Source organism: the organism of the source record quoted next, unplaced genomic scaffold, assembly GCF_019419815.1.
Source record: "Pyrus x bretschneideri cultivar Hongxiangsu unplaced genomic scaffold, Pyrus_bretschneideri_v1 Contig3, whole genome shotgun sequence".
In the NCBI taxonomy this organism is placed as follows: domain Eukaryota; kingdom Viridiplantae; phylum Streptophyta; class Magnoliopsida; order Rosales; family Rosaceae; genus Pyrus; species Pyrus x bretschneideri.
This window is the reverse complement of record NW_025999612.1, coordinates 6,123,516-6,136,746: the sequence shown is the minus strand read 5'-3', so window position 1 is coordinate 6,136,746 and position 13,231 is coordinate 6,123,516. Positions and strand designations below refer to the sequence as shown.

Below are 13,231 nucleotides of genomic sequence, written 5' to 3'. Positions count from 1 at the left end.
GTTCATGACTTGGTTACATTAATTAACCCCTCCGGGCTCCGTACGACCGCTTAATATTTTCAGTTTATTTTCCTCAAAGTCTGTAACTTTGAAGAACGAGCATTTCTCTCTCTCTCTCTCTCTCCAACGTCTCTGTTACTTCACAGTCGGATCACTCTCCGAATTCCGATCCCTCCTCGAATTCCGATCCCTCCTCCGATCTCCCGCAATGTCCACCGCCGAACAACCCCCCGCTCAGAACGGACTTGAACTAGACCAGACAACAAATCCGAAACCCGAATCCGAATCAGAACTAGTGCCAGAGCCTGAAGCTAAACCGGAGCCAGCGCCTGAACTCGAAGCTGAACCAGCACCGGCGCCGGAACCCGAAATTAAACCGGAACCGGTGCCCGAACCCGAAGCTAAACCCGAGCCAGTGACGGAGGCCGAAGTTAGACCGGAACCCCTACCCGAACATGAACTGGTGGTGGCCGATGGCGCGGATCCGAAGGTGAATGAAGTGATCGAAGCCTCGATCCAATCACACGGCCAGGGAGTTGCGCATCCGGAGCTGAAGAAAGACGAAGGAAGCCGTACATTCACGATGAGGGAGCTGCTTAGTGGCTTGAAAAATGACCAATCAAACGAGGTCGCTAATGATTCCAGCTCCCCTTACAGTTACAGGTTCTCATTCCTTCATTTGATTTTAAATTTTGGTTTTTTGGTAATGTAATTGTACAAAATTCTGTTTGTTGTGCTTGAATTTTGGTTCAGTGTGGAGAATTAGTCCAATTGGTGATTTTTTCCTGCAGTTCCCACTTTCGGGTTTTCGAAAACTGGAATTCACAAAGGATGATAGAATTATGAACTTTGAATTGGTTAAGATGGATTTGAATGTCGTTGATTTCGACGAAATTGATCTGTTTTAGGTGTGGATCAATTTGTTAGTGAATGAAATTTGTGTTTGGGGTGGTAAAAATGTAGTTTTGTATGGTCATTGTAGTGGTTAATGTTAAAAGTTGTAACTTTAAATTGGGTAGGTCGATTTGCATGTTACTTTTTTCGACAAAAGTTATCAGTTTTAGTCATGGATCAAATTTGTTTTGAGGACCGAAAAAATGTAAGTTTTGTATGGTCATTGTTGTGGATCACCTTAATACGTTGTTAACCATTTTTTGACAATTTATTTGGCGATTTGTGGATTGAATTGTATCAGTGAAGAAAGCCCACAAGAGCAACACTCAGAGCAGAACATTGCTGCAATGGAGTTGATCAACAGTGTCACTGGTACCGATGATGACGGTCGGTCTCGCCAACGGGTTCTTACTTTTGCTGCCAAGAGGTACTGTCTTCTTTGTCTTTCCTTCTTACTTGTCAGCTTGTAGGTAATAGTATAATCCTATATTTTACTACTGAAACAAAGTTTGAGTTCTTTGTAACGTTCATGATCATACTTCTCCTTTCTTTGTTTCTTTTACGGTACTTTGCGATGTATGCAACCGCACAATGTCTTTTAGGTGTCTTGCTTTGCCGGAATTCTTATTTGTACATATATTTTGTAGGTATGCTAGTGCAATAGAAAGAAACCCACATGATTATGATGCACTTTACAATTGGGCGCTGGTTCTTCAGGTTTGAGATACTCTCCTGCTCGATCTTTGGTTGCATTTAGTTATGGTTTTTGCTTATCAAATTTCAACTAGACGGCTTTCTGTGAATTTAACTATTTCCTTTCGATGCAATTGTGAGAATGGTGTTATTTTCTATGGGTTTGGAGGCACAAGGTGTTGGTTTTAATCCCCCTTAGTTGATCATGTTTATCGATAGTCTCTGGTGTTAAGCAAACTTATAAGATGATGCCATGCGAATATATCAACAGTTTAGTAAACACACCACACACAAACATAAAAAATTTAGCGAGGTTTGGCGAACTTTGCCTACTCCTTGTGTGATCTCTCTTGAGAAATCACTTGCACTATGGAGAATAACAACTAGATTACAAGAACTTATTGAAAGCCCTTATGCTAAACCCCAAAACCTTTCTTTAGATCTCTTTCACTCTTGGCTCTCTACCTTGTATTGTCTCTGCTGTTCGCGTTAATAAATCAGCCCCAACAAGCCTATTTATAGCACATACACCAATATTTACATGCCTTACAAGTATAGGATTCCTAAATTCTCTTAGAATTGGGAAAACTAACTTATTTTCTAATCCTACACTGATTGGGATTACAAAGAAAAACCTATTTCCCTATTCTTATGGGAGATAACCTGTGCACATTCCTTTTCTCCTTTCCAAACTCCAATTGGAAACCTAAACCTATTTGGCCTTTGTATTTTGATGAGCCAACTCACAACACATGGTAGTAAGAATAATATGCTCACTGAAACTTGGTCTACCCTTATGTGTTGTTTACTAAGCTAAAGTACCATTCTACATTAGCCAACGTTTTCCAATTGGGTCATTTCTGTGGAATGAATAAGGGTATAAGTATCTTCATTATGTTAGTTCTCTCCTCCAGTTATGTGCCTTTAGTTGTTTCAACTTCTCTCTAAATGATTAAATAACATGACGTCACTTGAAATTTTTGTTTTAAAGGACATTTTGTCATCCCCTTAGGTGAACCAGTGTGAATTTACTATCTAAATAATCCTCGTTTGGGATGCAGGAAAGTGCAGATAATGTTAGTCCAGATTCTACTAATCCTTCTAAAGATGCTTTGCTTGAGGAGGCTTGCAGAAAGTATGATGAGGCTACCCGTCTGTGCCCAACACTTCATGATGTATGTTTGCATATCCTTCTACAATATAATCTCATCAAATAGCTAGTGAACTTAGTAATCTTGAAAGTGCCATGTTAGAGTTATTCTGAAGGTGTATGTATGTGTGTAGATGATCTTTCTATAATTTCTGATTGGTTATCTCACTTGTGTGAGAGTGAAAATAATGCTTGACTTTTACTTTCCAGGCTTTCTATAATTGGGCTATTGCTATCTCTGATCGGGCAAAAATGCGTGGTCGTACAAAGGAAGCTGAAGAACTATGGAAGCAGGTTAAACCATAATTCAGTGCTTCAGCCTTGCAAGATAGAAGTTACTTTCTGTTTCCATGTCTTAAAAAAGTTGCTACTCTTGTTAATCTCCTGCTGCGGCTGTTGTGGCAACTCTTACACGTGGCAGCTGGATTCTGACGCTTGGAAGTTGGATATGACTTTTTAATATTCAAGATATAATAGCATAGAAACATGAGCAATTTGATACTCTTTAGTTTATTCTTTTGGAAAAAACTAGGCCTTTGGCTTTTGGAGGTTTAGGAAACTAGGAGTTTGCTTCTTAAATCAATTTTGCTGCTCCTTAGATGTGGTGGTGCTGGCATCAAGTGGCGATAGTTTTCATTTATTCCTCGCCGAATCATAACCAACTGGATTTTTAATCCCTAAAGAAAAACATAATTTCGAATAAATGAAGTGATTTTTACCACCCCTTGATTTGATTTGCAGGCTACAAAAAATTACGAAAAAGCAGTGCTGCTCAACTGGAACAGTCCCCAGGTATGACTCAGTAAATTGTTGTATTAGGCTATTCCTATTTCTTATGATATCCTGCGAAAACCAATGTTTTATACAATTATGAAGAGAAACAGATTATGAAATCCGGGAAGAATGCACTTATTTGCATTGTCTCCTTTGTATCCTATTACTAAATCCGTGTCATATATTCCAGGCACTTAACAATTGGGGACTTGCTCTGCAGGTATCTTAAATTGCATTAGTATTTTATTTTAATTTAACTTATTTTAGAAGAAATAAAATCTTTTTAAATTTTCTTCTCGCTCGGCATATAATTATGTTCCATGTCATGAACTCCAAATTGATTTTTTTTTAATCAATTATGCAATTTAGGAACTCAGCGCGATTGTTCCTGCACGGGAAAAGCAAACAATTGTAAGATCTGCAATAAGTAAGGTACCATATAATAATTTTTTGGAGATATCAGAATGATTGGATAAATGTGGATGGGAAACCAGAATATTATTTTCATCTTTGAAGTGTTTGTTTCTCATTTATACTGTCATGACTCATGTCATTTTCTTCTGGTGCAGTTCCGTGCAGCTATTCAGTTGCAGTTTGATTTCCATCGAGCAATTTACAATCTTGGAACCGTATTGGTTAGTTTGTTACTTATCTTAATAATTTTAGGATAATGTGATACTCCATTCATAATTTAAATGGACTCTCAGTTTCCTCTATACTGGATAACAAGAAACCACTGGTTCTCTTATCTAATAATCCCCCGTAACTTTAATTACCAAACCTTGGTCTTTTTCTTACTTGCAGTACGGATTGGCTGAGGACACACTAAGAACTGGGGGATCTGGACACCCCAAAGAAGTTTCACCTAATGAGTTGTATAGTCAATCGGCTATCTACATTGCAGCTGCTCATGCTTTGAAACCAAATTACAATGTAAGGTTCCCATAGTTTTCTTTCTCAACCAATTTGATTTGATATTTATATGGAGAAAAGGATAGCCCTTCAGTGAGAGAGACGTAAAATGTAGTTGGTTTTATTTTTCCTTTAAGGTTTAAGGATATTCACTTTGATTGTGTATGCTAAGTTTTTGTGTGATTAATTATTTACAGGTTTACAGTAGTGCCTTGCGGCTCGTGCGATCCATGGTAAGAAGTTAAGAACTAATACCAACTTCAGTAAACCCTTTAGGCTTCTGTATAAATATTTTTGGTCAGTTATGGGGTCGGGTCTCTACTGGTTCTCCATTGAGAAGTGGTCCTTATGACAGAGCCATACATGATGCGCGTTCCTGATTTTTCCCTGATCTTCAAGACTTAATTTTCCCAATTCTTTCAGTGGTCAGACCTTGATGTCTGCTTAATCTCGTTGGTTGAGAGATTATTTTTTTGGTTTGCTGACATGATAATTTCTAATCTTCACAGCTTCCTTTACCATATCTTAAAGTTGGATATCTTACTGCACCACCAGCGGGAAAACCAATTGCACCTCATAGTGATTGGAAACGATCGGAGTTTGTTTTGAATAATGAAGGGCTTCAACAGGTAATTCTTTATCGTTTTAGTGTATATCAAGCGAAGAAAAATTATCTGCACATTCGATAACTGAATTAGTTATAGTAACTTTCCTTGCTTGTGCCAAGTATATTCTTTATCTGTTTGTTACTTACTTGTGTTATTTCTGTTCATCTACTTCCTTTCAGCAGGTTAGCAAAAATGAGCAAAAGCATGTACCCCAAGGCATCTCAAGTAGATCAGTGGAAGCAGCTATAAAAGTTGACGTTCCCGATATCGTTTCTGTTTCAGCATGTGGTGATCTGACTTTACCACCTGGTGCTGGCCTCTGCATCAATACAATTCACGGACCCATCTATCTGGTAAGGAATGCCCTTGGCAACAGATAAAAATTCTTTATACATAGAGAAGTTCTTCGGTTCTTTGTGATGGGCATCAAATCATAGAATTTTTTCGGTGGTCTGTCAAGTGCATGAGAAGTGGACTAAAAACATTGCATTTATATTCTAAAACCCGATTCTAATGCCAACATTCTACCTCCAGGTTGCCGATTCGTGGGAATCCCTTGATGGATGGCTTGATGCAATCCGTCTAGTTTACACTATCTATGCGCGGGGTAAGAGTGATGTTCTGGCAGGTATTGTAACAGGCTGATTTAATGTATCGTCAGTTCCTTATTTTGTTTCGAGTGATGTATAATTTTCCGATCGAGAATGACTTGTTCGAATAAACTCTGTATATCATAAATTTTTTTGACACGATCAAATACAAATTTTCTCTGCATAGTCAGATTATTTTCATTAGTGGACCTGGTTGCTGTTTCTATCTTCCAGAAAGCTCAAAGAAAACTAGCATTTGCACTTCTTTTTTCATCTCTTTTGAACATCTATGTGTTTGATGTCTGCATCTCATTCTCATCTCAAAACTGACCTCAGACCGCCATCCGCCTGGGCTGGATCCGGCTGAGCTTCCTCACGCTAAAGAGCGCGTATACGTTGTCATACCGAATACTTAAGTTTTACCTCGTATTTCTTCGGTTTTCCCCTCGCATAACGTACTCTCTCTCTCTCTCTCTCTCTGATTTATCCAGCAAAAGTAAAAATGCAGAAATATTTGCTCAAGCGGTGGTGAATCACCCACCAAGAAGAAATTTTTATTGTTTAGGATCGGACACAACTTGCTACCATTCTTCCGTCTACTAAATATATATATATATATATATATATATATATATATGCGCCTTTTCACTCTAGGAACCCAAAAATTTCATGCACATTGGGGGTTTTACTTTGGCCAGAGCAAGAATGGAAGCGGGAAGAGTCCACAACCCTTCACCGCAAATCAATCCGGAAGCAACCGCGGGAACCATCAGCACGGCCTTCTTGCTGTTAAGCTTGTGCCATACAAACACAATCAGACTCCCAATGCACATGTCTATGGCAAAGTATGCCCCGACCAGAAAGGGAACGCCCATGACCATCGGAAGTGGCATCCATTTTCCAATCTTAGGCGAAAAGTCTCTGACTAGGTTAACTAACACCGCGAAGGCGAAAAAGCCGTAGCAGAGCTGTAGGCAATGCTGAGGCAGCGCCGAGAAGCCTTGAACGCCTAGAATCGCCATGTTTCTGTAGATCAAGGCGTACGGAGCTTTGAATTCTCCGTGCGGGTTTCCCACATCGAATGCCTTGTAGAATAGGAAGAAGCTGAGAGGAGCTGTCACACAGCCTAGTAATGTGCCAATGGCTTGGCTCACAAACATTGCCCTAGGAGAGGTGAAAGTTAGATGGGCTGTCTTGAGATCTTGCATCAGAATACATGCCACGGAAACCACCGATTTGATGAGACCGCACCCGGCAAGCCCTGCCACCACACCGTGTTCTTTTCCCGTCATTGCTGCTAGCACGAAGAGGGCAACTTTTCCGTAGTTATAAGCCATGTTTATATCGGTTAGACCAGCTCCGTAAGCATTGCAGAACGCAAGAGACGGAGCAAGCATGTAGGCTACTATAACATAATACCATTTAAGCTCCGGGAACATCATCGGGATGACGATTATCGATATGATTGAAAAGACAACGTATCCGGCGACTGCAACCCACGTAGGGATGTTTTCGCTGAGGAAGATTTCGTTCTGTTTTTCTTCAATCGGCTTCGCCTTGCCCTCGACATCTGCAGGGAGAAGAAGTTGATTAGCAAAAACTATAACTAAAACAACACAGCAGCAGCATGAAACAAAAGGAAATTCAGAGGCTGATTCTATTACCCAATGGGAGATTCTTGTTCTTCAATCTGACATGAATATTAACAATGGTGCAAGCCAGAATCTTGATGAAGTTGTAAATCCCGTCGCCGAGGATTAGGGAAACCGAGAGGAAAACCTTGTAACCGTATAAACTCTTCATGTCGTATTCGTCTAAACTCTCCGAGAACCAGTGTCCTTTAAGCCGGCCAATGAGCGGCCACATTACCCCGAAGGAGAGCACGGATCCGAGAAGCAAAGACAGGTTTACCAGATGGGAGCATATCATGCCTGCTCCCACAAAAGTCATGCTAAAATCGAAATAGAATCTGCATTTTGATAGCAGCAAATTATGAAGGATTAGTAACAAGAACCAGAAGCAGGGAAAGTGAAACGATTGAGTGATAAAAAATTCGTACGTATTCTTCCACGCTTGCAATCCGAATGTCGGAAACTGCGAGAATCCGCACTCTTCTGTGGCACTGTAAAACCACTTGAAAAATCCCCACAGGAAGCTGACTGAAAAATACTTCATGAATCCGTGCACTTGCTTCCTGCAAATCGTCATAGCTTTGGCTGAGTTTTGATTCTAATGGGGCGCTTTAAGAGCAAAACTGGGCGTAGCCACATTAGTTAAAGCAAATGTGCTCTTCCTTATGCACCCGAGTTAAACATATTTATGCATATATATATATATATTATATATACACACATAAATATGGATTTCAAAGGAGTGATGAAGAGAGGTGTTGGCTGATGTTTACTTGGCCATCTCATCTCCCTGAGTGTGGAAGCCATTGATGAGAACCGCAGTTGCCAAACCACTTGGATAAGTCAATTTCAAGTCAACTATCATAATCTGTAAAAAGAAAAAACAAAAACTCCATATGAAAATCTACTTTAAAGGAAAAAGAAACAATATTTATCTCCGTCTCATCGAACGAGTAACTGAAGATGGCAAGGAGCTTGCAACTCAAGTGATTAATATCATTTATCCTGAGCTAGAGATTTTGAGTTCGAATCCTCAAGTGATTAACATTATTTACTTTGAGCACGGTTTTAAAAGGCGCTTGTTGAACGCCGGATAAAGGTGCTACTCCTCAAGTAAATATATAAATAAATGCCTACTTATATTTAAATGCATACATAATTGTATTGTTATACGTAAGTTGCAAAATAAAATGGAATATACATTACAAAGTATTAAAACATATTCAAAACATAAGGAACGAGTATATAATAAGTGTTTATCTAGGTATTCAACAAGTCTCTTACAATTTATAGAAAAAATAAAATGCAAAATTCAAGTTATTTATTTTCTGTTTAGGTGAGAATCGCGACTTAAGCGGGTGCCTAGACGGATTAGGTGTCCCTTCTTAATTTTCAAACGCCTAGAAACTAACCAGGTGGTGATCAACCACCTAACGTTTAGAGGGAATTTTTAGAACAACGACCCTGAGCCGGAAGTCCTGAGTTTGAATCCCTTCCCTATATTGCTCGTATAAAAACGAGAAAAGAGCAAGAAACAAAAGAGTAGAAGATCAATACCTTTCTTAGAGGAATCAAGACAAAAAGGCCAACAAAGCAGACTAGAAAAAGGAAGCCAGTCATCCAACCAAGCGCAGGTTCCTTAACAGCAGTTGCAGAGTTTCCTTCTGTGTTCACACCTGAGAGCTCATATGTCTTCTTGTTTAATCCCAACAAATAAGATGCAAATCCACCTGTTTATCCAAAAAAGTACAAAATTAAATAATGTTTAAGAAACATTAATTAAAAATTAATATAACACATAAGAAAAACAAAAAGTACCTCCCACAGCAATACTATAACAAGCAACAGCACAAGTCTGAATCATAGTATTCTCCTGCCGAGTGAAGGGTTTTGATTTGAATCCCGCCTTCTTGAGCAGGTTCGTCCACGTTCGGATGAACACGAAGGCGAGGAGAGCAGCGGAGACATTGAGATTAGGAACAATCCCAGTTGTGAGGTTTAGCTTCATGGCTATCACACTGTACACCGTTCCAATCACTATGCTCGCGACGACTCCCCGGACTGTTAACTGCTCTGTCCACGGAAGGATAGTCCCAATCGGCCCCTCGGATTGAACTATCGTGTCTTCTTCCATGTCATCTCTCTCTACCTCCTTCTTCCCTCTTGGTTCCAACTCCATGTTCATGGTTTCAAAGTCCCTGTTGCTTGTTCGTTAGGCAATGGGAATAAAAAAAGAGTTTCAAATGGAATGCACGAAAACCATTTTTTTTCTCATCAAATAAAAAGAAGAGGATGCACGAGAACTTCTCAAAATGTCACTTATGCATGAATTTACCGTCGAGTTGTTGTATTTTAGTCCTTTTACCACCTCGAGCTTAGCTACAATGGATGGTAAGGGACTGGACTGGATTGACTTGGCTATACAATTACAATTACATAATCTTGAAAAGTTGATGAAAGTATTTGGTGTTGCCTATTGTAGTAAGCTAGACAGGAAGAAAAGGATGCTTCCTTGGTGAATATATAGCCCACGAAGTGCAGAAATTACTACTTGGACATGTTTATCCTCTTCAATTTTTCTCGGCAACCTACAAATTCCAAAACCACATGAGCATATCTTATCACTAGAAAATTTCCAACAGTGCAAATATCTCACGTTATGGTCTTTGTTTTTATATATAATTCAACCACTTGCAAAAGTACCAACCAAAAAAATAAGAATTTCTGCAATGGTAGGACGGCAGAATCTGGCAGAAAGTGCTTGATATAGAGGTAGGGCAAATGGATTACAATATCATAATTATGGGTACAAATGATTTACCGACTTCACGGGAAGTACTTACATACACTCTTCAAACGTTATTATTGATGTTTTTGTCCAATAATACAATATATGCATATTAATTTTTTCGCATGAATTATATTATTGCTCTGAAATCCGAAAACGGCATGCAAGTCTCTATCCTACAGTCCTACTTCATAGTCATTGGCCTTACTAGCCGGCCTTATCATTGATCACATTTCTCTTTATTCTCTTCGACAAGGGGTTGCCCTTATGAATTGTGATAAAGGTGTTGGTGTAGGGCTAGTGATTGCCTTCCCATGTAATGAAGTGGTTAAATTGGACCATTGGGAGTTTGTAAGTTGTAGATTTGTGGGTCAAATCACCCCCTCATTGAGCATGATGGGTTCATAATAGTCAAGAAGATTATCCATTGTATTTGAAAAAACTTTCTTTCAATCATAGTGCTTCTATTCCACATAATTTCATTGCAAGTTGCTCTCTACTATATTTTGCACATTTACTGCAGACATGTGGAGTCTTTGCTTGTGAACTCTCAACTAATTAGATGGTTCGTTTGGAAATACTTTTGTATGAACCACTTCTATGCATAATCGTTGTGCACGCTTCTGCTAGAAGAGCAACAAAAATCCTATTGAAAATTCAAGTACTTTATGGCAAATCATTTGGAAGTGTGCTTCTTGAGTGTTTTTATAATCCAAAAACACTTTAAAGTTATTCTACCAAACATTGTCAAAAGTGCTTCTCATTTGAAAACAATGATAGTCATTCTAAAAGCACTGTCAAACAAAATACTCGTTTCTAATCAAGTAAGTATACATTTGTTGATGCATAGAAATAGATCAACAATCAAAATTGAAATGTCAGAGCGGCAATCAAGATAGCCAAATATGTGATTTACCCAATTTGAACTTTGTCCACAAGGTTGTCGAGTGTTCTCATGAAATAACTCATTATATTGCATTACATTAAACATCAAAAGAAAGTGATCCTCTTACTTCTGTTCTATTCTTGTATACTTAAATTTGTTTCGAGAATTTGAGTTTGCATAAGTTCAAACAAGAGTGTCCAGAAGAATAAAATAAGTTTGCGTAAATCATTTCTCTAGGTCAAATCCAACAACTACTTTTCAACTCAATATGTAACCATCTAGATCAAAACACTAAAAATAGGTTTTTATTCTCAAGAATCTTAATCAAATGAGAAATAAAGAGGAAGCTAAACAATGTAGGGGGATGACCGGTTAATGAGAACGAACGCAGACCATTCTTTGCCCCGTGTAAAAAGCAATGGCCATGAGCTCTGCACACGCACACTGTCCCCAGCTGTGCTTTTGGAATATTGCTAGCAACTTGAAAGTGGCTTTCCCACCAGAAAATAAAAATTACAGAAATAAAAAGAGAAAAAAGATGACAGATGAAATTAACTGATTGAAACTTCAGACCCCATCATTGATATAATCCCAGATTACTTAATTAATTAAGCTTCACTTATGAGCTTATATATTTCTTTCTTATCTGACCAAAATCAAAAACTGGGCTTGGATAAACCCAAATTGATATTGGCTTATTCATTTATTAGGTTGCCGACTTGATTATTTTTGGTTACAACGATATTACTATCTTAAGCTAGAATAAGAGGAATGTGGATTGTTCAAATTTAACACGCAATGAGTTAAAAATGAAGACTCCATCTACTAGAACAATCCATTGTTTCTCCGCCGAACTGTTTTTTAACTTCTAGCTTTTGAAAGCATCTCAACTTTCATCAAATCATGGAAAATTTGTTCTCTTCTTTAAAAGATTACTACTACTTAAGAATATATTTACAATGGTGGTGGTGGGTACCCCCAATGTTGAAAACTAATTGGGAGGAGGGACTTAGGCCAATAGAGATAGCTAGGCGTGGCCTCATTTGAAGGTCTCAAGAATTTTGTATCCAAGTACTGTGTAATATTTAATCAACCTGTGAGCTCATCCAAAAATATAGTAATATTACACATCTTTTTTGTCAAGATATCAGCAGATATTGACTCCCCCACCCCACTCCAACCCATCCACAATGTTAAGTTGAGAGATATTTGTAGCTAGGTTCAAGCCTAACCAACCATGTGATCCTTTGGGGACACATACAAGTTTGCTCTATTTTACAAAAAGAATTCAGGTATTGACCAATACATGTAACAGATGATTTTTTTGGGCAGCAATCGTATTCGTGTCACTCGTGAATATAGATTTTAGGTTGATTGAAAAATGGTACATGTTTAAAATGATTGTTGTAAACTTTTGTTTTTTATGTTTTTATCAATGTTTGTCAAATTTTATAATTCAAACCTTTTCTGTATGTCTAATGATTCACCTTTTTTTTTTTTGAAAAAACGGGATCATCAGTGGTTTTCTCATGGTAGTCCACCTTTTCAGAGGCAAGGAAAACTCACATAGGCATTTGGGCCTCTCTCTGACCATCATCATGCGATTCACTAATGTTAGAAATCGAACACAATACGTGACGTATGGAATGCGAACTTGTAATTCGTCTCCAACTACTGTGCCACCTTATTGTGGTTAATGATTCACGTACTTTAGGTGGAAAAAAGAATCTTTTATATATATATATATATATATATATATTTGTGTGTGTGCGCCGCGTATAATGATTGATTACATGGTCAAACATGTATTTATGGAGTCAAAAGATGGAGTGCAGTGGCATTTTGGTTCAAAATATGGTTTAAGAGTAGAAATTCTTTCACAAAATCATGAAAATATTTGTTATTTTCTTCAAGAAATAAATATTAGGGTGCGTTTGTTGTACCAGATTATTTCAGACTGGATTAGTTTAAGGGACTAAGTCGGATTGGCTTGGCATGAATTAAGTAGTACTAGAATTATGAAGTGTTTGGTACAGTGCCGGATTAGTTAAGACTAATATTTTTTTTTAATTATGAAAACGTCTACTTTCTTGTCTAAAAAACTAAAATGCACTCTATAAGTAAAAATTGTAATGGGAAATCCTTTCTTTTTCAGAATTTATAAATGTGAAAGACAAAAAAAAATTGAAAAAGAGAAAACATATAGTTATTTGTAAACCTAGACAAACAACCGTCCTCACATCTACTTTCCTCACCGCCACTCCAACTGCACAAACCCAATCCAGTCAATTTTTCTCTATATCTT

The 13,231-nt window shown here is 38.1% G+C and overlaps 2 protein-coding genes across 3 annotated transcripts; one reads left to right on the top strand and one right to left on the bottom strand.

Annotated features, from left to right (window-relative positions):
* Positions 1-70: 70 nt before the first annotated feature.
* On the top strand, positions 71-5,822 carry LOC103949309 (protein HLB1). Of its 2 annotated transcripts, none has more exons than XM_009360429.3 (14): positions 71-663; positions 1,196-1,321; positions 1,542-1,611; positions 2,649-2,762; positions 2,948-3,031; positions 3,479-3,529; positions 3,702-3,731; positions 3,881-3,943; positions 4,081-4,146; positions 4,316-4,444; positions 4,621-4,656; positions 4,933-5,052; positions 5,214-5,384; positions 5,566-5,822. In XM_009360429.3, exons 1-14 carry the CDS (start codon positions 209-211, stop codon positions 5,674-5,676), a joined length of 1,626 nt encoding a protein of 541 aa, XP_009358704.1. In that variant the 5' UTR covers positions 71-208; the 3' UTR covers positions 5,677-5,822. The 2 variants fall into 2 exon arrangements, with proteins under 2 accessions (XP_009358704.1, XP_009358703.1); XM_009360428.3 differs by having other exon boundaries at positions 72-663; positions 5,211-5,384.
* Positions 5,823-6,134: 312 nt separating this feature from the next.
* On the bottom strand, positions 6,135-10,089 carry LOC103949308 (metal-nicotianamine transporter YSL1). The gene is made up of 8 exons (XM_009360427.3): positions 9,960-10,089; positions 9,588-9,840; positions 9,071-9,450; positions 8,810-8,982; positions 8,026-8,120; positions 7,681-7,815; positions 7,286-7,590; positions 6,135-7,191 (listed from the first exon to the last, which is right to left on the bottom strand). The coding sequence occupies exons 3-8, from the start codon at positions 9,435-9,437 to the stop codon at positions 6,272-6,274; spliced, it is 1,995 nt and encodes a 664-aa protein (XP_009358702.1). The 5' UTR covers positions 9,438-9,450; positions 9,588-9,840; positions 9,960-10,089; the 3' UTR covers positions 6,135-6,271.
* Between the last annotated feature and the right edge of the window lie 3,142 nt (positions 10,090-13,231).